A 24714-nucleotide genomic window follows, 5' to 3' on the forward strand; every position below is an offset into this window, starting at 1 on the left:
GATGACCCCAACAGGAATTTTATACAGCGACAAGTAGTAGATAGGGAGGCTTTCCAACACTGCGTTAATTAGGGTTAGTCTCCCTCCCATCGATATTGATTTCGCTTTCCAAACCGACAGCCTTTTATCAAAAACCTCAACAATCGATGTCCAATTACTTATTCTATTCATATTAGCCCCCACCTTAATCCCCAAGTAAGAAAGAGGGATGTTATCCGTATTGCATCCCACCACCTTGGCCATATCTTTAATATCGTCATCTTCCACCCCCATCCCGTATATATTAGATTTATGTAAATTGATTTTTAGGCCCGAACACAGATAAAAAATTCTCAAACATCTCGCCACACTCAAAACATTATCCTTATCCCATTCCCCCATTAAAAGAGCGTCGTCCGCATAAAAAAGATGCGAGATAATCGGACCATTATTTGGCGTTTTAATACCTTTAAACCACATGGATCAAATAATTGATAGATTAATTGTCAATATTAGAAATTAAAAAATACGTATTGACTCGGACTTTTGACCTGACTCGTCATCAACTTGGCGCTCTATTTATTTATTTTAAAATAAATGTCAAACTTGGAGGGACACCAAAGACAATGGGGACCATTTGTGCAAGTTTCTCCAATTTTACCATATACGTGTATCTTGAAATACCAAATCTAGAAAGATATGGGACCTCTTTGCTACATGTTTCATATAATCCAACTCCACAGATTACTAAAGCACGTCCCACATATTATTTTTCTTTGTACATGTGAGCAAATGTTATTGTTTTCTTGTACATTTTGAAATTGTTTGTATGTGTATCTAGTTGAATTGGAAGTTATAACACTTTAGGTTTAATTATCAAGCAACATATAACCCCGAGAGTCCCACATTTTTTTTTTTAAAGTTGGTTTGAGTTTTTTAAAAAGTTGGTTGGTTTGACTTAACAAGTCAATATTAATCTACTCGAATTACCTCATATCGTCGCCATTCCTATTGCCACAACTTCCAACATGCGACCACCATTGCCAATGTTATTGATGCCGCCACCACCTTTTCACGTTGTTGTTGCTACCTTAACCCATGTCACCTTCATAACTGTCATCTCGCCACCACTATCACCCTACACGTCACCACTAGCGGATGAATTTGTTTTCACACTTTTATTTCTAAAACGGCCTATTTCAATTAGGCTTGTTTTGATCAAGACCCGTGTTAACCCAAACATTGTTCAACGTGTAGTCATCAACTCGATTAGACCGCTCGTTTTATGTGCTCCTATGTATTTAGCATTCCAGCTACACCAATTGATAAAGAAATTTCTAAGATTTACGCTACTAAGATCTCATCTTTAACAAGAGTGTAGTAATAAATTTGTGTGTGTATATCTTTTTGGAACAGTAAGATTTTACCCACTCACACCCTTGCCAGCTAGATTGCGCAGATGACGCAAAGACTACCACACATGGGTGTGGAGGAGGGCGTGAGGAAGGGAGCAGGGCAAATTGAAGGCGTTGCGGGTGTGCATCTGCATCCTAAATTAGTATGTGTACTTGTTTTTGTAAATAACATAGTTTAATTATCAATAAAATAATAAGTTGTATTTTATGAAATATAGTAAAATAAATTTGGATTATCAATATACTTCTTGTTTTTATAAATAATAAGACAATTTAATTACGAAAGTATTTTGTAATTTAATCATACTAAAAAGATTAGTGGTAACATTCAAACAATTTTTTTTAGTGTGTAATATTCTTCAAAAAAACATTTTATACTACTTTTGTATACAACTTTAATCCCAATAATAATAAAGGTTTCTAGGAGAATATTATAAAAATAAGGAATATTAGATTTTAATAATATCAACTATTCGCCGTTGCCCCCAAGAGTTCTAACTTCTAACTAAAAAATAATCACTGGCATTTTAATAATGAGAAATGATTCGCACACCTAAAGAGTAACTTTATAAACTTAAAATTCAAGTTATGATACGGAATAATCCTTTATATGTACAAATCATCTACCATTTGTAATAGTAGTGTCGTGCCACATGCATCGTCATGTCAACAAGATACATCATGTCGTGAATTGAAGGAATCCTTAGGTTCTACATTGTTTAAATGGTTCAACACAACACTTTAACGTACATTTGAGTTCAACATGACACTTTAACGTACATCTAAACTTGACAAATTAAATATTTTTTTTTATTATAGATGGTTCATTATGTATACACATTTTGAAAGAAAGAAAAAAGATGGTTATGTAAGATAATCATAACAATACATTTTTATTATGTAAGATAACAATAACAATACATTTTTATATTTTTATATAGATATTTATTTTGAACTGCATACATTTTTATATATATGATGGTAATAACTATTAAAAAGTAAAAATATATTATTTTATATAGTTTTAGTATGTTAATATTATGAATAAAAATAGCTAGGTAAAAAATTGTTTTAACTTATTATCAAAATCTTAGACATTAGGTCGCAAGGACCGTTGAGTGGGTGCTATCAAACCGTATAATTTGTCTTCACCTTTTGGTTTTTGTCCTCATGGAGTACTACAGAGTCTATAACTTTTATTTGACCTCCGTATAATATAGTGTATAATATAGTCAAATCCTAAAAATCTTTTCTGGATTTTTTTTACAGAAAATTTGGTGTGTTATCTTGATACACTTGTGAGAGAAAAAGTTGTGGTTCCCACATGTATGTGAGACTGTGAGAGGAGGGGGTGTAACAAGAAAAAGGGGAGGCGTATTTAGTGACTCTCAAAATTTACTACATTATGAGTTTTTACGAAGGGCTGTGAAAAAAAAAACTATATCTGTAATTGGAAACAACTTAACCGAATTGTGAATTCGTTTTTCGTTTTGTTCCTAACTGTACACGAAGTGTGAATTCAGTCGCCGATTCCACAAATCTTGCTTACTCGGACAACTTAACCGGATTCAATAGAATAAACTGAATTGTAGAAAACTAGAGGGGGCGAATAAGTTTTTTTAAATTTTTATTTGATTAGCCACGAATTAAATGATTTAAATTTGTTTGAAACCGAATAGTAGACAATAAATGCAAAGAGTTAAGGGTAAAAAAACCCGGTTTATAGAGTTTCAAGTGGATGTTGACTAATCCACTTTACGTCCTTTCCTCGATTCTCCAATCAATAGTTTCTCTACTATAACCTTCTCTTAAACGGAAGAGATCATCGGTACAAAATCCTCACTAAACTAAGGTAGTGATTACCTTCTTCAACCCGCTATAATAATAGTATGTCTTTATTTTTCTTCACTAATCCAGGGTTTTTGTATGTTAAAAAAACTATAATCAATAATAGTTGGTGATATAGAGCGGAACTTTGAATTGTTTGAAACAAACTGGAAGCCAGATTCAATAAGAGTTTTTTATATTTAGTAATATTCATAGTTTTTAATAATTATTAAAAATAAAAATTATTTGCTTAGATTTATTATTTAGTTAGTTGTGAAATGAGCAAGAAAGAAAAGATGAATACGAAGTGAAGTATAATGATATGACATTGATGAAAGAAAAAAAGTTGTAAGATTAATGAAAAGGAAAAAATGGATACCTCATAGTTTATGAGAATGATATAACATCGAGTCAGGTATAACATCGGCTCAGGCAGTGGTGTATATAGGAAATCCGAATTGGGGTAACGAAATCGAAAAAAACGTCAATTTTTTCCAAAATTTACACTACCGACGGAACGTCAAGGGGCAACGAGGCTTACCCCTTGTAACACTATAGGTCCGCCCCTGAAGTCAGGTCAATGTAAGGATGTGCCTTATGCTTTCATTTGTTTTCACGTCCCCTCACATTAATTTTTTTGATTGGCTCTGGCATGGGTCCATAATCACACCCGTGACCCCCTCACAATGAGCCACTCACATCCTTTCCTGCTCTCTTGGATCGGTGTTTAACGCCTGACTCACAGCCCGAGGCGTTAGAGCATAAGTAATGGTGTAAGACTCTCCGTACTCGCAGGTTATATAACGCCACCACCTTCCATCACGCCTTATGGCGTCGGCGAACACCTCCCTGGGCGGCGCCATGCAACGGGTTTGGTGAGGGTTTGCGAAAATTATAACTGGAACTTTGGTGTTGGGGTTTGTGTTGACCATTGTTGAACGGTAACTTTTTTTTTAAACCAAAAAAAGACCATATAAATACATCCCAATCTCTACACTTTTTAAAAACCATACTTTCTACAACCATTCTTTCACTTTATATTTTATAAAAATCTCTAGATTTTTATACTACGTACTCTACCATGTATCCCTTACAACCGTGGTTTTGTTCCTTCTTGTTCTAGCGTCGACCCGAACCAACCGGGCGCGCCTAATCAACCCGTTGATCCGGTTCCCACTCGACCCACCGCCTATAGAACCGGGTTTGTCGAGCACAATCAAAACCAAACCGGCTTCATGAACCTATTATACCAGCCTCTCTTATGGGACCTAAACCTATACGGTTGGAACCAGAACCACAACATGGGAGGTTTCGCAAATTCTTCACAACCATTCGGCTTGACAAAAAGCGAGTCCAATTTCGTCCCAGAGACACAAACAGAGACTCAACTGGAAATAGAGGAGCTGACGACACAAACGACCAATGCCAAACGCAACAAATGGACCTCCCACAAAAAGAAAGAAGTAACCAAGACCCGATCGAGAAAAAAACGTGCAACCTTGGGATGATGAAGATGAGTACATGTTAGCTAGATCTTGGATCAACGTATCGGAAGATCTCGAATTGGTAAGATATTAATTTATACATATAATTTGTTTGTGAAAAATCGTATTTATTTTTTGTATCTTTTTTAGCAAACAATCAAAATAAACATTCATTTAGGAAAATTCGAGAAGATTTTTTCGATCTCATAGGAAGGGGGATGCTTACCGACCACCTGATTCAATATCGGGCAAGTGGACCGTTATTAATAACAAGTGCACAAGTTTTTAATCAATTTATCAACGTTAACGAAACAGTTGGAAAAGCGGTTCGAGCGACGAGGATATAATGCGGTCGACTTTAGTGGAATATCAAGCGGCCCGAGGGAATTTCCCATACTTGAAGGTTTGGCAAAGTCTTTGTCAAAGCCCTAAATGGGTCAATGTTGACTCGACGATAGAAGCTTCTTCGAGTTGGATGGCAAATGAAAGGCCGTCAAAGAAGTCAAAAACCAACGAGTCGGCTGAACCCGAAACATTAACAGTCGACGCTCGAAATGTCGACGATGTAAATCCGTTATTGATGGGTGAGGAAGGGGCGAAAGAACAAGTACCAGAGCTACAAAGACTGTCCGGTAGGAGAAGTGGTGCAAGATCGAGGAGGCCTTCATCGTCGGGAGGATCCGACTTGACTGAAGCGTTTACGGAGATGAACCAACGCCTTCGAGACATACACGACCTCGGGGCTCAACGCATGGAAGAGAACCGGGAGGTGGTCGAGCTTATGAAGGATAGACAATTTGAGCGACTTTGAGTTTTACTAGAAGCCGCACGACCACCTAACTGAAAAGGCGTTGGAAATGTCTTTACAAAGAAAGGCAATCATCAAAAAAAAAATATAATTTTTGAGATTTAGATAGTGTTTTAGTTCTATTGTAATATTATTTTTTTACGATCGTAATGGTTTTTAATTTAGTGAAATGTTTTTAGTTTTTAAATTTTATAAATTTATAGATTAAATGAAAATTAAAAAAATAAATAATATATGAGCAATGATGGATATGTAGTGTTACCAACTTACCACTCCACACTTTAATGATATAACCCAATTGTTGCACTTTTTTGCCATTTAATACGAGTATGGTTAGAAGCATGCTTATAAAAATCACGACTAGACACCAATTAATCATTGATTAATCCATGGTTAATCTCAATTAATCGCTAGTTTCCACTCCACCGACCACCTAGCGATTTCTACCTGCTAGAAGTTGTGGGTTTGAAATTTCAAATTGAGAAGAAGACAAAAAAGGCAAGCCAAGCCGAGCTCAAAGGATTAATTAAACCGGCAATAGCCGGTGAAACGAAAAGCAAGATTGTGTGTGATTGACCGTACACAGTCAGTGTGCGTGTGTCTTATTCGTTTGCAGGTCGTTTCCAATGGCAGTTGGTAAACATTTAGTGTGTGTGTGTATGCATTGCACATACTCTCTCTCTCTCTCTCTCTCTCTCTTCATCTCTTCTGTGCTCTGTAAATTCCAACAACAAATTTTCATCATTGTTTAACAATTTCCCATCACCCTACACGCAATTTCTCTTTCATTTCATATACATACATTCTTCTCTTCTTCCACAAATATTTCCCAATTTCTACTAAAATTTTACCCCAATTTTGATTCACACTCTCTGCTTATTGCTTATTATGGCTTTGCTGAAATTCGGTGTTATATGAGGTAATGAATATATAATATATTTGTGTTATGTTTTCAGTGCAATTTACATTAGTTTAAGCTTCGTCAGTAACTGATTATCTCTTGTATAAAATTGAATGTTTTTATCGAGATTATTGTGTTACAAAATTCGATAATTTTTTTTTTTTTTTTTGAATTAATTTCAGTGCAAATAGGGTAACCCATCAAGCTTTTTCATTGATATCTTGGATCAAGTTGGGTTTTGTAAATTAAAAATTCAATAATAATTGAATTTTGTATAATCGCATACATGGATAATTTTTTATATATGTGAAAATGATTTGGGATTTATTTTTGTGTTTTTAATAAATTAGCTAAATGTTTTTGTACAAGGTTAAAAGGTTTTTGGTTTTTAAATGGTAAAAGTGGGTTAAACTTAAGTTAATATTATTAAAGATCAAAGTGGTAAAATTGGGATTCATAATGCAAATGGGTTATATTAATATCATATGCCCATTCGTTTGATTCATTTATTGTTTTCAAACCAAATCCGTGAATGGTAGAGAGATCCAATGACTTTGTGGGTCATTTTGCATTCAACATTCTTTGTAAAGTTTCGTGTCAGATTTTAAAGATTCAATTTTTTTAACTTCTCTCTCACTATTTTATATTGGATTTCCCAAAAAGGGTCTAAATTCTTGGTGGGTATGGGTTGAATCTCTCAATCCCAAATAAAAAGTGAAAAAATTCAACTAAAGTTTGAAACTTGAGCTGATAATTGTAGTCTTTTCGGGTTTCTAATTGCAAAATTATGGTTTCTTGATCAGGAATTCAAAGCTGGTGTTGTTTTTATCCAGTTGATCAATTTTCCCATTTGGATTCTTTAAGATTCTTGCTTAATGTAATGGATTAGATAGGATAGGAGAAGTGGATAAACATTGAGATAAAGATAGATTATAAAGATTTACACTTGTTGGGAATCAAGAGGGATGATGGAAACCGAGCTATATTCTTCTCGAGTTTTTTCCCCTTTTCGCGAAGAAAGTGGGGATGAAGAGCTTTCTGTTCTTCCTAGGCATACAAAAGTAATCGTGACGGGAAACAATCGAACAAAATCGGTTTTGGTGGGCCTTCAAGGTGTTGTCAAGAAGGCTGTTGGACTTGGTGGCTGGCACTGGCTGGTATTCCCTTATTCTTTTCCTTTTCTTGCTTTTGTTTAAATTTGATACACCCTTTGTTACTTTGAATCTTTTGGTCACACTAATTTAGGAGAAAAAGGGGGGAAATAGCATGCCAAAATGATTAATATTGTACATGATGGGGCCATCACAGTTTCATTTTGTTCTAATAATATTGTTAGTAGTAGTGGTGACACTAGATGCAATCAAATGTAGCATCATGAAAGTGAAGTGCTTTTTACTTAAATTTTTAGGTTGTTTTATGTTCATTTCTTTAATTTGATTAGAGTAAATTACGTTTTTGGCCCATGTGGTTATATCACTTTTACTATATTAGCCCAAAATATGAATTTTTAACATATCTGCCCCCATGGTCTCTATAACTAACCATTTTGGCCCCTAAGTCTAGAGATCATGGGGGCCAAAATGGTTAGTTATAGAGACCGTGGGGGCCAAAATAGTTAGACTTAGGGGCCAAAATAGTTAGTTATATAGACCATGGGGACAAATATGTTAAAAATTCTTATTTTAGGCTAATATAGTAAAAATGATATAACCACAGGGGCCAAAAAAGTAATTTACTCTTTGATTTATAGTGTGATGATGATGATGATTGTAAGTAGATAAATTTGGTTGGCATCCTCTATTTTATAAAAATAGCAAAAAAAAAAAATAAATAAATAAATAAATAAAATCATGGGTGTTAACAAATTGCAATTCCCCCTCTTGTTTCAAGCTAAAAAGACATATTTGCCCTTTGTCCTTTGAACTAGAATATGTTATTGGTATCAAGAAACTCATATGATTTTAGTTAAGTACTTTTATTTTTATGATCTAATATTTCAAAATTTTAGTTCATTTTCCTCATTAATAGGTAAGGTTGTCACCTAACTAAGTTTGTATACAACCGTCGTCCCATTAAGTTCCGCAATAATTTCCATTTATCAGTTGTCGATTTGACATCAAACCGGGACCGCTTATCTTTTTGGTAGACTGTCATGTAAACTGATTTATTTGTTCACTAAATGTCTTATTTTCCCATTGTATTTTAGTCAACAAGATTGATACTTGTATTGTGTGATTATTATAAAGCCGTTTTATGTGTTTGACTAATAAGTAGTCCAACTTTTACTAGGTTCTGAAGAATGGAGTTGAAGTGAAGCTGCAAAGGAATGCTTTGAGTGTTCTTGAACCACCAACTGGTCATGAAGAAGACGATGAATACGAATTTGATATTTCAAGCAGTGGCTCGGATGTTAACGAGTTTCGTAAGCTTACACAAACTCAAAACCTTGTAAATTCTTGCAAATATCAGTAAACTGTTTAGTTTGGTTATTGGTTTTAAGTTGGTTTGCTCCTCATTGACAGCCACCCCTAATGAGTTCAGCAAACTAAACAAGCCAAAAGTTCGATACGCAAGACCGTGGGGCCTATCTCCATCGATGATGAAGTCTGGTAGCCGTAATGCTTGCAGAGAAACTCAATCCAACATGCACATGTGTTATCCTGTAAGTTGACTTTTGTGGTCAAATATACGTATTTGTAAATTCAAATTCAGTGACATCATATACAGTGGCGGAGCTCGGGGGGACGGAAAGTCATGGGACCCAATTTATATATTGTATAAATATTTAGGCAAAATAATTGGGGGGGGGGGGGGGATCCTTTATAATTTTAAAATTTTCGAACGAAAAATCGGAAATTTTACACTTCTAACCGAAACATTCGGGGGGGGGGGGGGGGGGGGGGGGCGGGTGCACCCCCGGCTTTCCACTAAGCTCCGTCTCTGATCATATACTATAATATATTCTTCAAATCTAGCAATATAAGTAACATTTCAGAACCTAAAACATTAGTTAGTTTGACCTAAATATTTGACATGCATATCCAGATATGATCTAACAGTTGTTATTTGATGCTTCCATGTGGATGAACAGAAAGTGAACTTCTCAAAGCTAGGAACCAACACGTTATGGCGATATTACAGTACATTTAACCTCGTGAGTCTCATATATAAAACTATCCACACCCATGTGTTTCTTGTTTGTCGTAATTCATTTTAATTGTAATTTTTTGTTCCTCTTTTAGGGAAATATTCACTCTAATCCGACAAAGGAACAACTGGTTAATGCAGTCCGCAAGCATTTTGCTTCCCAGGTCCCATTCTCTAGCTCTTTTGCTATTTTTAGATTCTTGCAAACTGTAGAAATCGCATTTTCGACCCATTTATATACAAATGGGTCAATTCGGGTCATCTATACATATCTTGTTTAAGCTAAAGGATTTTCAAAACAAAAGAAACACATTTAATTGTATAAGACCTTTAATCAGCAAATGTGGCCCGACCCAACCCCTTTTGACCCGTCATTATTGCCACCCTTTACTGATAGTGGTCATGTTTTCTTTGCCATAGAAAGTAAGCGAAATGGAAGCCATAATGGAGTTCATCAATGCAGCCAAGAGGCGAAAATCTGGAAGAAACCATAGAGACCGAAGTTGATCCTGGTCATCCTAGTTGTGTGTGCGTGTTGTTTGTGTACATACTCTTATTATCCTAACCGATTAGCGCAACTCTTAATTGTAGACGGATTAACCGAGATAGAAAAGCTTGTTTCTTGGCTTTAAATTACCTCACCTTCATCTTTAACCCTGTAATATCCAGCCAGGTTCTAGTTTCGTTTATATCTAATAGTTTCTTGTTACATATATTTTTTTTTCTTTTGGGGTGGGTGGGGTGGGGGTTGCATTTAGTCATACTTTAGCATTAATAAATGGAACTTCTTTAATACCTTCTCTTATTCGGGGAGGACCACATTTGTCCCCAAATGCTCCAAACAATTATTGGAAATTATTATATAAATAAATACAATAAAAGAGAATAAATGATAAAAGAATTAAAGAGAGAAGGAGAAGTGAAGTGGTGGTTTGCCTAATTGAAATCGAAGGAAACTAATAATAAAACAAAGAGTAAATTACGTTTTTGGCCCCTGTGGTTATGTCAGTTTTACTATATTAGCCCAAAATAAGAATTTTTAGCGTATCTGCCCCCATGGTCCCTATATCTAACCATTTTGGCCCCTAATTCTAACCAAACCCCAACTCTGGTTAATTTCTTGGTCACATGGGTTGCACATGATGGGTAAAATTGTAATTTCCCATCCCCTTTACTTTTACTGACTTTATAAAAAATAAAAGAAACAATAATTATCATCTGCACATTAGATCTTCAAACCACTTTCAAACCCAGAACTTCAAACCCAGATCTTCAAACCCACTTTCATCTTCAAACCCACTTTCAGATCTTCAAACCCAGAACTGCAATTGAAAGCTATCAATTCAGCAACTTTTGAAGTATTTAAACGACAAATCTGGACCATAATTACTAGCCTCATCAAGAATTCAAGAAATGCAATCAAAAGCTATTCAAAGTCATCAATTGAAGTAATCAACCAACTAATCTACCAACTAATCTGGAACATTATCAATAGTCCGATCAAGAAATCAAGAAATATCATCAAAATGCAATTAATAGCCATCGATTCAGAAACAATTAAAATAACTAAACATCTAATCTGGACCACAATAACTAGACTGATCAAGAATCGAAGAAATTAAACAACTTACAATTATAACTAACACTCCAAGAACAAAAAATCCCTCCATCACTAGATCAAGATCTCCGCCCAAATCTCCACCAAAACCTTGACATCACATCCCAAATCTTTGATATAACACATTCAGATCTGCTACAATGGAGGGGGGATGACTAATCGAGTTTTGACCGTCATTTCTTTACGGATCTACTGCAATGGAGGGGGATGAGTGGTGGGTCGAGTTCCAGCCATAGGCACCACTACCCAGCCCTTAAACAACACCATCGCCACCGGTCTCGCCGCTGATGTTGACGCAATGGAGGGGGATGAGTGGTGGTTCACTCAAAACCCTAATTTCACCAGTAACGATGATGCCGTTCCTCCGACCATCGGAGATGCCGATTTCTTCGAGATCCGTGAAACCGGCACCGGTTTAGGAAACTCCGGCGATGACGTCACGTTCCAGATGTCGGATTCTTCGAGCTCGAAGATTGAGTATGTGGTAATAGGTTGTATATGTTTGTATGTGTGATCTCTCTAGAAATTTCTTTCTACTGTGTGTGTTTTGGAGTTATTCATCATCAGTTTAGGCTGCTTTTTGTAAAGTAATAAAAGAGATTCAGATGATGATGATTTGTTTAAGATTTGGGTTTTATTTATAAAGTCATAAAAGGGGAGGGGAAATTACAATTTTACCCATCATGTGCAACCCATGTGACCAAGAAGTTAACCAGAGTTGGGGTTTGGTTAGAATTAGGGCCAAAATGGTTAGATATAGGGACCATGGGGACAGATACGTTAAAAAATCTTATTTTGGGCTAATATAGTAAAACTGACATAACCACAGGGGCCAAAAACGTATTTACTCTAAAACAAAATATAGTAAACCGTTCATTTATGATTTTGGCGGTAAGATTTTTTTTTTTTTTTGCCCACACTCTATTGTTGAGTAATACCTTCGGTCTTTAGAGTGGATTTCCATTTGTTATTAATGCTCAATTTTTTAAAAAGCCAATTTTGTCCACGGTTACATTAGTGGAGACTTTCTAGAATGTCACACACCCAATCATTCTGAAATATGGAATTTTTCTCATTCATAGTTATTGTTAATGCGTCTAAAACACGTAGGAGATATATAAGATCGAACGTTCATTATAAACTGATTATCTCTCATATCCACAACCAATATAGAATTTTTCTCACGAGTCAAGTGTGAAAACTTTCAAAATGTTCTATAACATTATTCACATAAAAATTGTAAAAATAATACATACCTAGGTCCATTATTTGACATGTGGGTATTTGGATGAATAGAAACCATAAATTACACTTAACTCCTTTAACTATATATATATTTTTTTGAACTTCAGAATTCTATGATTCTCTTTTAAGTCAATGTACACCAAGAAGGCATGAACCTTGCTTCAAAGGAGACCAACTGTTGGTCATTTATGTCTATCGCCTCCATTAATCAGTCCGTAGCAGAATCAGAAGAAAACAAAGTGTTATATTGTAATATTTAGATAGAAAAGGCAAGGTGTCATTATTGTAAATAAGGAAATCTTCCTTATTGCCTTGGCCTATAAATAGGACCCTTAGGGTTTTCATTTAGAACTTTTGCCATTCTGCACATTTGGATAATTTGTAAAGATTTATTTATCGTGTATTACATGGAGTTGAGTAATGAAAATCATGCGATTAAAAAATATGTAAATATTTCGTGTAATAAATAATTATATAGATTAGTCCCGTAAAGGTAAATTGATAATTTATTTTTTCATTGATCAATCTCCAACTTTAACACGTTTTCTTTGCTCCATTTGATCCGTCAATGTGCATTACTCTTTGTCCAACCAACTGGAGCCATAGTGGAGGCGAAATCTTTGGGCTGGCACGGGACAGACAAACAGGTCAATCAGCGATTTCAGGTTAAAATTTGCTGAAAAAATTCAGTTATGGGTGGAGGTGGGTGCGTTCAGATCGAACCCGTGGGTACTGCGGAAGATCTCATACTTCGTGTGGAAATTGCTACAGGAAAGTATTCCGGTAAAAAAGGCTTTAATCGGTAGAGAATTAAGTTTGAATGACGCGACATGTAATATATGTGGGTACGGGTCGGAGATAACTTTGCACTTGGCGGCTTCATGTGTTTTGGTGAGAGCGGTTTGGTGGCATGTCATGATATGGCCTAACACTCGCCCATTAGTCCTGATAATTTACAGTTTTGCCGCGACTCAATTTTAAAAAAAAGTTTACGTAAATCAACTTGAATTACATTAATGAATTATATTTGACATGACTTATTTTCAAAACAAATTTACGTCATGTAAATAAGTTGAATTATACTGCCACATGGATAAAAATAATCACGTAAAATTCGATTACTCTTTAGAAAATTAAGAGGGTTATAAGTGTTAACGTTAAAAGTTGAGATATAAAGATAAAACAAATAGAAAGATTAAAAAAAAAAAAAGATATATCAAAAGAGAAAATAAAAAGATACCACAAGACAAAAATAGAAAAAGAAAAAGGATAAGCTACTATACATCAAACTTGTTAGCGTAAGTATATATAATATAATTAGATGTATAAGGTTTTTAAATTTTATAAAAAAACGTGATGGGTTTTTATTTCTTTAAAATAAACTTGGGCATTTTTTCGTTTATTAATATAACCAGAAAACTTGTTAAGTTACATCAAAACAGAAGGTAGACGGGCAACAAGCTGCGCCGCCAACCCTTTCTGAATTGCAAACCCCAACCTCCCAAACACAAACCCCTGCCCCCTTGGGGTCGAACAATTGCTGTGGATAACCCGTTGAACCCTCGTCAAGAAGTTGATGGCTTCTGGCGCTAGGGAGCCAAAAGTATCAAAGGCAAAAGGGATAAAGACATGTTGGTTCTCTGCGCAAGCTTTAGCGTGCTTATCCACTTTCTTTGATTCTGCCTTTCTTGCTGCTAGTCCAGCTACAAACCCGTTTTCCCTTAAACCAACCAAAGGGGAAACCCCCGTGAGGTCTACACAAGCATGTTTCCCCCTAGCCCAGCCAAAGACGAGCAGATCCGCTGGTCGCAGAGTAGATCTCCCTTCCATAGGGTCTGTGAGGAAATTCACAGGGGTCTCTTTCTTAGCAGAAATCCCAGCTCTTCTTAAGATGTTCCCCAAAACATCTCGCACCCAGTCATGCCGATATTTAAACCCAGGGAGCTCTTTACAGTGAACTGCGTGCTCCCCATATTTATCCATACAAGCTTTACGACATATCGGGCAGGTTTCATCTTCTGGGTACATAGGGATCATTAGCCGGTATTTGAGAATGGTTCTATATTCTACTGCCGACATGCATTGTCCTAACCCCTCAATCGGGATAACGGTCAAAAATTCCTGAGCATGGGGACCCTTCAGACACTCAAACACCGCTTTCTGGCGGGGTGACAAATCAAAAGCTTCTCCCAGGCTTTGAGCGATTTTGCTAAAAAGTGCATTCGCCAAAGTTTTTTGCGGCTTCGAGGGGGCGGTGTCCTTGTTAGAGAAACCGCCAATATCCAAGTCTGGGAGAGAGACATTTAAGTGTTCGAGCGCTTGTTGATAGTCTGGGTCAAGCCCGACGACCCCACCGTTTCGAAGGATATGCCAACAATAGATGCCACCATTAGCCGTTGTAATTATTATTATCTTTAATAAAAATAAATTTGTGTACACACTAATATCTACTAGACGTTATCATAAAATATCGGTCCGGTCTACGATTTTCTTTCAGAGGGTGTTTGTTGTGTTTGTTTTTTTGCAAGAAGTACATCTTATGTCTGCGCCGCGCAGACCACGCGAAGACCTTTGGGTCTGCAGCGTGTTTGTTTTTTTTAAAGAGATTTCACTAAAAAAGCTCTTCTCGAGCTCTTCCTCACGCAGATCTGGACCAGCCTCTTCAAACCTCTTCAAAACACCTCTCTTTCAAAACACCTCCACCTCTTCAAACCTCAAAACCCTAGCACCCATCTCACTTCCAGCCGACACCTCACTTCCTTCGCCACCCATCCACCTCCGCCGCCCCTCCACCGTCGTTCATCATCTCCAACCTTCTCCGCATTAGGGTTTCTGATATAGGCCAAGCCGTCTACACATATCAGGGGAATTGCTGCAACAACACCTCTGCCAAACCCTAGGGTTAGAATATGGGAACCGAACGGAAACACGGAAACGGAAGGTGAGTCTATTTGACGTCGTCGACGAATCGTCAGCGGCGGCCAAACTTCACAAATCCAACGGCGGAGCCGCCGTACACGGCGGCGTATCTCCGGTGAACAAGTGGAATGGTCGTTACGCGACTACAGATCCATCTTACCAACAATCTTCATCAAATCACAATCTCCAGATTCGCAGTATCGTAATTTGTTTTAGTTGTTTGTTATCTTGTAGAAATTTGTGATACGAAAACTGAAAGTTATATAATTTATGAGTTTATGAGTGTTTTAGTTTTGTTTGTTATGTGGGTATTTGTTAGAAATACAGAAAGAAGAGAAAATGTTCAGGCGAACAGAGAGGCTGTTAAGAGGAATGATATGGATTGATCGGACATTGATGGCTGAATTTGTTGAAGAAAGAAAGAAAACTGAAATAAGAGAAGGGGTTTGGGAGAAGAGGAAGGGAAAAAAAACAAACGCTCTTTTTATTACATTTCGCAGACATTTGGTCCATCTCTTCTCGTGCAGACGTTTGCAGATGTGGTCCGCAGACTGCAGACCTTTTGCATCTGAAAAAACAAACACCACCTCAGTAATCAGATTTTGAATTCTCCCACACAATTCATTCATTCATTCTGCCCCTTCATACTCCCACTCCTAAAAAACCCTCATTCATCATCATCATCATTCATACTCTCAATTCAAACTGTTCATCCTCTCAATTCTCCCTAAACCATTCCTCGTTCATACTCTCAATTCAAACTGTTCATCCTCTCAATTCTCCTTAAACCCCTCTTTCTCACGTAGAAAACCCTCATTCTTCCTCTCTGAAAACCCTAAAAACCATTTTAATGGCGACTTCTTCGAATGCTTTGTGCGTGCAGAATACCGAACAGGAAATCGTTCCGGATAACCCCGATTTTTTCCCAAATTCGTCCATCATGGAGAATTGGGAACACACTGGGTGTTCAATTTTGGCGTCTGAGAGGATGACCTTCCATGGCACCAGGTTGTTTATCGATTTCTATGTTAATTCGCCTGCTGGAACTTTGTATCTCAACTCATTTAGAATCAATCAGAATCAAGATCAAGACCAACAGGATCAAGATTTGTGTCATTGGTTCACAGAGGTCATTGAAAAGGTTGGAGTTGAGGTTGTGGTTCAGGTAATAACGGACCATCAAAAAAATATATTCAATTAGGTGTAGATCTTGATCATGAGTTTCCACATTTTTTTCACCACTTGTATTACACAGAAGATTGATTTTATTCTTGAAGATTTTAGAGCAGTTGATTGGGTAAATGATATAATTGAGAGGGCGAAACTTTTAATGGGTTTTCTCTGCAAAAACCCTTACCCTCTAGATTTTATGAGAACTTTAGGACTTAACCTCATTGGTGTGGATCAAACGAGAAGTTCTACAGATTTTAACACGTTAGAGAGACTAACCTGTGTTGAACAATCTTTGAAAATGTTGGTTAGCACAAAAGAGTGGGAAGATGCAGAAAAAAATATGTTAATCCATCATAACTTTGTCTACTATATACTAAGTGATGCTTTTTGGGGAGAATGTAAAAGGGTTCATATTTTGGTTGGGCTTCTATTGAGTTCACGCCGATTAACGATTGAAAAAACCATACCTAGTTTAAGGTATGTGTTTGCGGCTCTGTATAGAGTAAAGGAGACGATTAAGAAAGATTTTCTGGGTGAGTATGAGACGTATTGGAATATGATCGATCATAGGATTGAAGCTCATTCTGTCCCGCTTTACAAGGCTGGATTCTACTTTAGCCCAATTTTTTTCCGGAAACAAGAACCCATTTTAGATTCCGCGGTATCATTTTTTGGGAAAATTCTTCATGATGATAACGTTGCAGAAGACAGAGTAGTTTATGAACAAGATTTATATAATAACAACCAAAATATTGAGGGAAACGTTGATCCAGGTATTATTTTAACGATTTATTTAAACCTGTAAATATTAATCTATATATGTTATTCGTCTCTTAATATACTGTTTTAATATATATTAGTTCAATGGTGGTTGTCGAGTGGGGCCCCTCCATGGTTGAAAAGGGTATCTGTTCGAGTTTTAAGTCAAAGATGTAGCCTTTTTCAGTCAGACCCGCCGACGTAAGCTTTATATGTAGTTATATTGTTTTGATAATAGTGTTTATGTACTGAAATACAAACAATATTTCAGCCTATCAAACAATAGGCATTTGATCGAAGAATGGACAATGGAAGAGAAAGAATCGAGCGATACTCGTTCTAAAAAGCCAAGGATTGAGTTTGAGAATCTTCTCCGGCTGATCGAATTTGTTGTACCCCATGGAGATATTATTCAAACACTTGGTAAAGGTAACGTTCACTATCTATTCTTGTACCTTTTCATGTATACTAACTTATGTCTATTGTTTAATGTAGTGTTTGTTGATGCTGAGATATTCGGAGACTGAAGATTATCTTGGTTTTAATCATTTGGCCGATGAGATGGTGGTCCGTGCACATATAGTTTGTGAATTTGGAAATAGTGCTCTGACGTTTGTTTGTGTCTAATACTTCTATTGTTTGCCTACGATTCTTTGAGTCTATAAAGTTTCGATTTTTTGTTAAAAAGGTCTCTAATTTTTCAATTATTGTTTCTAAACCAAATCCGTGAGCGTTAGAGAGTTCCAATGGCTTTGTGGGTCGTTTTGCATTTGACACCCCATATAAATAGTTTGAAACCCCGTATTTCTACCTCCCTATTCATAACCATGCCCAAAGCTTTAGTAGGAGCCCCCGTCATTAAAACCGAGGCTCTAGTTGAAGGTAAGCAACCCAAAATCCATCATCTCCAGCGTTCTAGAAACTGTATATGATAACTAAGGAATTCAAACCCTCGATTTTGATTTTCTGACCAATACGTTAGGGAAGAAGTTGCTATTGAAGGGAAAACATTACCCGAGTCGGATTCGGATCTCAGTGACTCAGTGAGTCCTATTTATAAACAAAAATCCAGTCCTTGTAATCCTGCAGTTCATATGCCCTTCTCACACGCAACACAATCAAATCTTCATCTTCTTCAATTTATACACACAACAATTGTCAGATTCCATCTATGATTATCAGATCCGATCATGGGTCACGTTGTGTTCTCAATTTACTTATTTAAAAACCCACAATCGTACGATCATCGCACCACTGATCTCATCAAGAATGCAAAAAGATTACACTCAATATGAAAAAAAAAATAATCTTTTCAATGTTATTATTCATTCATCTGATTGTTCACAGGTGAGAAAAGTGGTAGACCTAGCAAGAGGAACAAATATTCATCAAAGGTTATTATTCACAATAAACCCTTCATTTTTACTATTATCCTTACATTTTAGTATATGGGATTAGGTCATTTGTCTATTGAATTTTCTTATTGCTATTGCAGAACCTGTCTGCAGGCTATCCGTTGTACATGTAGTTGAAGATAAGCAGCCCAAAATCCATAATCTCCACTGTTCTAGAAACTATACGTAATCAAAAAACATAATAAAAAGTCCCATACTAAAGGGGAAGAAGTCGGCTATAGAATTTAGTATCGACAATCGACCCGAGTCGGATTCGGATCCACCGATGTCAATAACACAGTGAGTCCTGTTTATAAACAAAAATCCAGCCTTTTGTTACGGAGTAACTTCTAACTCACGTGTAGCGACTTAGACTTGATCTAAGTTAAGTTTTTGTGCCCAACGATTATAAGGTTTTGTGGGAATCAAGTGATGATTGCAAGTGTTGCTTTCAAAGAAACAACTTTGTATTGATTACAAGATGTTTACAAAGGAGAGTTTATAAGTACAAGTGTGATAACTTGCTAAGATGTTGGGTGGTCTCCAAATGAGACCTTCACTACATATTTATACTTGTGGTTAAGTATTCTAGATCATTCATGATCTAGAATATTCTAGGTATAAACCATACATAAATATCTTTGATATTTTAGAGCTGATTTCTAGATCATTCTTACAAAATATCTAGCATTTCTAAGAGTTTTCATGGTGATTCTAGAGTATTCTTGGCTGATCTAGAGTCTTCCGATGGTGCCAAGATGTTCCAGCAACTTGTAGGCTGTTCCGGAAACTTCCGGGCAGCCCTAGACGCATCTTTAGTGTACCAGAACCTTCCGGAACTCGCAAAACAAATTTTTGTATTTAGGCGGATCGTGACACTTTGTAACCCTTCAGTTATCTGCCCTTCTCATACGCAACACAATCAAATCTTCATCTTCTTCACGTTATACCCACTAATTGTCGGATTCCATCTACGATTATCGGATCCAATCATGGGTCACGGTATGTTCTCAATTTACTTATTAAAAAACCCACAATCCTACGACCAGCACACCACTATTCTGATCAATAATGCAAAAAGATTCTACCCCATATGAAAAAAAATCAATCTTTTCAATGTTATTATTCATTTATCTGATTGTTTACAGGTGAGAACAGTGGGAGACCTCATAAGAGGAACAAATATTCATCATAGGTTATTATTCACAAAAAACCCTTCATTTTTACTATTATTATTACATTTAAGTACACATGGGATTAGGTCATTGTTCTTGAATTTAGTGTATACTTATGATTGAACTATATGAACATTGAGTAAGTTTGATATTTCATAATGATCAAGAGATTAGGGTTTAACCCGATCATGCCAATCGTCTGTTATGGTATTGTGTTAGATAATTAGTAAATATTACGGGTCGGGTGTGCATTTCTTGTTAGTATTGGGTTGATTGGAACGAACGGTTTTGGATTCGTTTTAGGTGATGGAGATGGAAAGAAAAGAGATTTTACAAAGCTGGAACTTAAACCCGATTATGCCAATCGTCTGTTATGGGCGTGTGCAGATCTTTCTTGAGACGTTTTCGCCGTTGTATAAACAAGCATATGATTTTCTCATTGCTATCGCAAAACCTGTCTGCAGGTTGTACATGCTCACATCTTGCCTATAGTTAATAACTTAATATTGTTTTGTCCATATAAATTTAGATGTTTTGGGCTTGGGTTTGTACTTGCAGGCCTGAATCGAAGCATGAATACAACCTCACTCCGCACTCACTTTATGCTGCTGTATCCATGGGTCTAGAAACTGAAACAATCATTGCTGTTTTGAACAAGCTTTTGAAAACCAAAAAGAGATGATCGAGTTTATACACGCTTCTACGCCAAATTACGGGAAAGTAAAGCTTCTACTTAAGAAGAATCGACACCTAGTTGAATCTCCTTTCCCTGAGGCAAGACCGCACGTCTTTTTTTTCGTATGTACATAGCTTTTGTTGTGAATTATTAGTTTCTTATTTGATCCATTCTTTGTAGGTATCGAAGAGATTGTTAAGTTATGAAGTGATATCGCGAGCGAGGATTTTTAATGAGGGAGGAGTTGGATTCAATGTTAGCAGAGTGATTGGTGAAATTGAAGGTACACATGACGAGTTGCTAAACGAAGCACAGCTGGCCGCTGCAGCTGAAGAAAAAGAAGCTCATTCTTTTGAAATTGATCCTTCTCACGTATACTTCTATGTCTCTTTGACTTTAGTACTTTGGCCCATCTTGTAACAACAGTTGTTTATTCTGTAAAGTTGGTTATAAGAATTGTTAATTTATAAATTGTAGGGAACTAGTAAGTTGCCCCGCACGTTGCCGCCATGTTGAAATGTAAAGTATATCGAATTTGTACCATCTAATGAAAACGTATTGTATTTGACCCGACTGGTTTCCTAAAACAAATACGTCAAAATGTAGACCAACCGAAAACGTACATAATAATAAGCATAAAAACATATAATATTTGACCCAACTCATTTCTGGGAAAATTTTACGCCCAAACGTAAATCAACTTAAATTTATATCGACACGTACATAAAAGAACACATAAAACTCGATTACAAAGTCTTTAAAAGTTAAGGGGTTGTAAATGTCAATGCTAAAAGTATATAAAAATACAAAAACTAAAAAAGTCAAATTAAAAAAAGAAAAAGTCTTTAAAAGTTAAGGGGTTGTAAATGTCAATGCTAAAAGTATATAAAAATACAAAAATTAAAAAAGTCAAATTAAAAAAAGAAAAAAAAAAACAGTCAAAGTACTATTCACATGTGTTTGTAATTGTAACTAGTTCTTTAACCCGCCGCGCGTTGCGGCGGCGTCATACGCGAAATGATAACATATAGACTAAAATCAACCAGACTCGTTTCTGAACTAAATTTATGTCAAATCGTATGATAACTCAGCGTTATACCTTCGAATCAAAACGTATTACATTTGATCCAATTTGTTTCCAAATAGAATTTACGTCAAATCGTAGTCCAACTCAAAACATACACAAAAAAACATTTTATAATTGACCTGGCTCATTTTCAGACAAAATTATGCTAAAGCGTAGACGAACTTGAATTTTATACCAACATGTCCATGAAAATAAAAACTTAAGAAATTAATTTTAGGGTAAACTTGAAACTTTAGAAACTTGAGAGGTTCAAAATGATATTTTCAAAGTTAAGAGGGTTACCTCTGAAATTATAGCAACGTTTGGGGGTAGAATGAGTTACATATCAAAAATTTGAGGGTTAAAGAGAAGTTAACATGTATGGGGGCCTTTTTGTCAAGTTGGAAAGTAGGAGAGTCATTTTTATCAAGTTAGAAATTTGAACAGTGAATTTTGTATATTTGGAAAAGTTAAAGGGGTGATTTTTGTCAAATCTAAAAGGTGGTTGGCACCGACCTTTCAATTTAAGATTTATCAACCCATGTCGCGCATTGCGATGGCAACGTCACATTTGTGACTTTGTTATAGGCATTTTTGACTTTGTTAATGTATAGGGCCCACGCGTGATGTGACACGTTAGTAACATTAACGTGGTTAGGCATCGACAAAAATAGTATAATATCTCGCACATTGTGGGGTGAAGACGTAAAAGTAATTTAAACAAAGGATTGAAGTATTAGTGAAGATGAGGTGTGAAGTTATTTCGTATGGGAGGTCAAAGTTGCTAAATACCAAAAGTTAGGGGTTAATGTGTCGTTTCCTAAAAGATTTGGGTTGAATATGTATATCATTTACGTTGAAACGTTAAATTATATGGATACGTACACAAAAAATAACTACATGAGAAAATAGTTTTTTTTTGGTATTTTAAGCTAAAAATGAAAATACATATGGTAAATTTGAAAAGTTAAAACATAAGGGTTGAAAATGACAATTTATAAAGTTGTTAAAAGGTTTCCAAAAGTATAAGGGCTGGTTTTGTAAATTTAGAAAGTTCGTTTTTTTGTCTTATTGTCACTGACTTGTAATTTAAGGGTATACATTTTTAAGCTAAAAATAAAAAATACATAAAGTAAATTTGAAAAGTTAAAACTTAAGGGTTAAAATGACAATTTATAAAGTTGTTTGAAGGTTTTCAAAAGTATAAGGGCTAATTTTGTAAATTAGAAAGTTGTTTGTCTTATTCTCACCGACATTCATCTTTCATATTATACTAGTAAAAATTTTCGCGCGCGTTGCGGCGCGGATACGTAGAAGAATTCTAAGTTGAGTGTAAACTAATTTGAGTTTATAATGCCGATGTTCGTGATCCTTGTAAATATCAAATGGATGGGTTATCGTTTGCCTTATATGTGACGGTCCACACGCTTTCAAAGACATTGAAAAAACGTGTTAGAGTAACGGTAATTATATGAAAATGATTATTTTTGACATGAAAACTAAACTTAAAAATATTTCGTAGTTAAAGTGTCGTAGCCTCGTAGGTTAGAATGTCTCATCTTTTAGTAATATTAAAAGTGTATATATATATGTTTTGCAATTGAACGATTATCTAAGCAAATATATAGTTGTTTAAAACATTAATGCAATAAATGCAAAAAGAGAGATTGTTTATAAACTTCAAAGTATAAAGCAACATATAAATAGGGGACCAAGTATGTAGTAAATAAATAAATAAAGGGTTATAGTAAAATTCAAAAGGAGGATTGATTTGGTAAATGTCATCGACATTTATCTTTCATATATAGTTAACTAGGTTATCACCCGCGAATTTCGTGGGTAGGAAAAGTTACTTTATATTAATCGAACTATGTCATTAAATAAAATAAAAAGAGATGTTTTCAAACGTAATTTTGTTTTATAATTGTTTTGAATTGAAAGTTGTAGTCATTAGAGTTGCGAGTAGGGTCAGAAACTTTGGGCAAGAACCGGAGGCAGAAACTCGCCTTACTGAACGACCCATGACACAAAATAAAAACTTTTATTTATTATAATAGATTATTAGAACCTATATTATACATTATTAGAACCGGAAGCAGAAACTCGCCTTACTGAACGGCCCATGATACAAAATAAAAACTTTTATTTATTATAATAAATTATTTTATAATTATTTTGAACCGAGTATTTAACACAATTGTACATGAAGCCACAGATGACCTCAGTAAAAACATAACAAAAACTTTCCACAACAAAACTTTTAAACACATTAAAAGAAGATAATTGAGATATATTTCCTTTTTTAAACAGCCAACAAATCAAATTTTATTAAAAAAACAGATTAGCATTGTGCTAATTCACATCCAAAAACAACCAGACAACAAACTACATCATAGACCCAAAAAAATTAACACGAAATTTCGCCAGTTTTCCCATGATAAACCAACGGATTTTGACTGATGTTTAACCCATAGGTACGCCAAAACTCTAATTTCCTACTTTAAACTCTCCACCTTAGGTTGTTTACGGTTGAAGATAATATTGTTTTGACTTCGCTAAAATGCACCACACGACCGTTAGAATAATGGAGTAGACAACATTTCTCCACTTCACAGAGCCTCTCGCTTGCTTATAAAACTTCATCTGGTCCTCGAATTCAAAGAAAAAGAAGCCATAAAGCATGTATCATGTATTAATAAAGTCCCAGATAGTTTGCGTCATCCCACACGATACTAAAAGATGTTCTGCAGACTCCTCATATGCTCCACAAAAGCTGCACATAATAGACCCAATACTAACACTTCGTCTTGCCGGATTTGTACTCGTAGGCAAGTGATCCAACCCCAACCTCCACGCTAAAAAATGACTTTAAGTGATACCCAATTGTTCCATTCAAAGACCGTGCCATGCTCCGAAGAAGATGTTGAATTCATTTTTTGTTTGAAGTTCTTTAGCAAAAATACACGAGATGCATCCGAACTCCAGACCCATATGTCGACGCCAAATCTGTCTGGTAAGATGGATAACAACGTTGTTATCCCGCCTAGTTCAGTTACCTCCTGGAATGTGGATGGTTGTTGAGCCCAGTCTTCTTATTCTAGAAGTAGATTCCTTGTATTAAACAAAAC

At 35.8% G+C, this 24714-nt stretch overlaps 2 protein-coding genes and 2 long non-coding RNA genes across 5 annotated transcripts; all 4 read left to right on the top strand.

Annotated features, from left to right (window-relative positions):
- The first annotated feature begins 6148 nt into the window (after positions 1–6148).
- LOC110922455 lies at positions 6149–10274 on the top strand. 2 transcript variants are annotated; one of them, XM_022166755.2, is made up of 7 exons: positions 6149–6432; positions 7218–7571; positions 8704–8836; positions 8937–9076; positions 9506–9568; positions 9657–9725; positions 9982–10274. In XM_022166755.2, the coding sequence occupies exons 2-7, from the start codon at positions 7380–7382 to the stop codon at positions 10066–10068; spliced, it is 684 nt and encodes a 227-aa protein (XP_022022447.1). In that variant the 5' UTR covers positions 6149–6432; positions 7218–7379; the 3' UTR covers positions 10069–10274. The 2 variants fall into 2 exon arrangements, with proteins under 2 accessions (XP_022022447.1, XP_022022448.1); XM_022166756.2 differs by having other exon boundaries at positions 9986–10257.
- Positions 10275–13116: 2842 nt separating this feature from the next.
- Positions 13117–17321, top strand: LOC118489216. The gene is made up of 4 exons (XM_035986915.1): positions 13117–13207; positions 15663–15787; positions 16227–16508; positions 16599–17321. Exons 1-4 carry the CDS (start codon positions 13117–13119, stop codon positions 17319–17321), a joined length of 1221 nt encoding a protein of 406 aa, XP_035842808.1.
- Positions 17322–17391: 70 nt separating this feature from the next.
- On the top strand, positions 17392–19197 carry LOC110922728. The gene is made up of 3 exons (XR_002583439.2): positions 17392–17476; positions 17547–17704; positions 17771–19197. It is a non-coding gene; the product is annotated as an uncharacterized LOC110922728 (long non-coding RNA).
- A 183-nt stretch (positions 19198–19380) lies between these two features.
- Positions 19381–20615, top strand: LOC110922458. Its single transcript, XR_002583176.2, has 4 exons — positions 19381–19671; positions 19818–19864; positions 20148–20308; positions 20403–20615. It is a non-coding gene; the product is annotated as an uncharacterized LOC110922458 (long non-coding RNA).
- The last annotated feature ends 4099 nt before the right edge of the window (positions 20616–24714 follow it).

This window comes from Helianthus annuus, chromosome 17, assembly GCF_002127325.2.
Source record: "Helianthus annuus cultivar XRQ/B chromosome 17, HanXRQr2.0-SUNRISE, whole genome shotgun sequence".
In the NCBI taxonomy this organism is placed as follows: domain Eukaryota; kingdom Viridiplantae; phylum Streptophyta; class Magnoliopsida; order Asterales; family Asteraceae; genus Helianthus; species Helianthus annuus.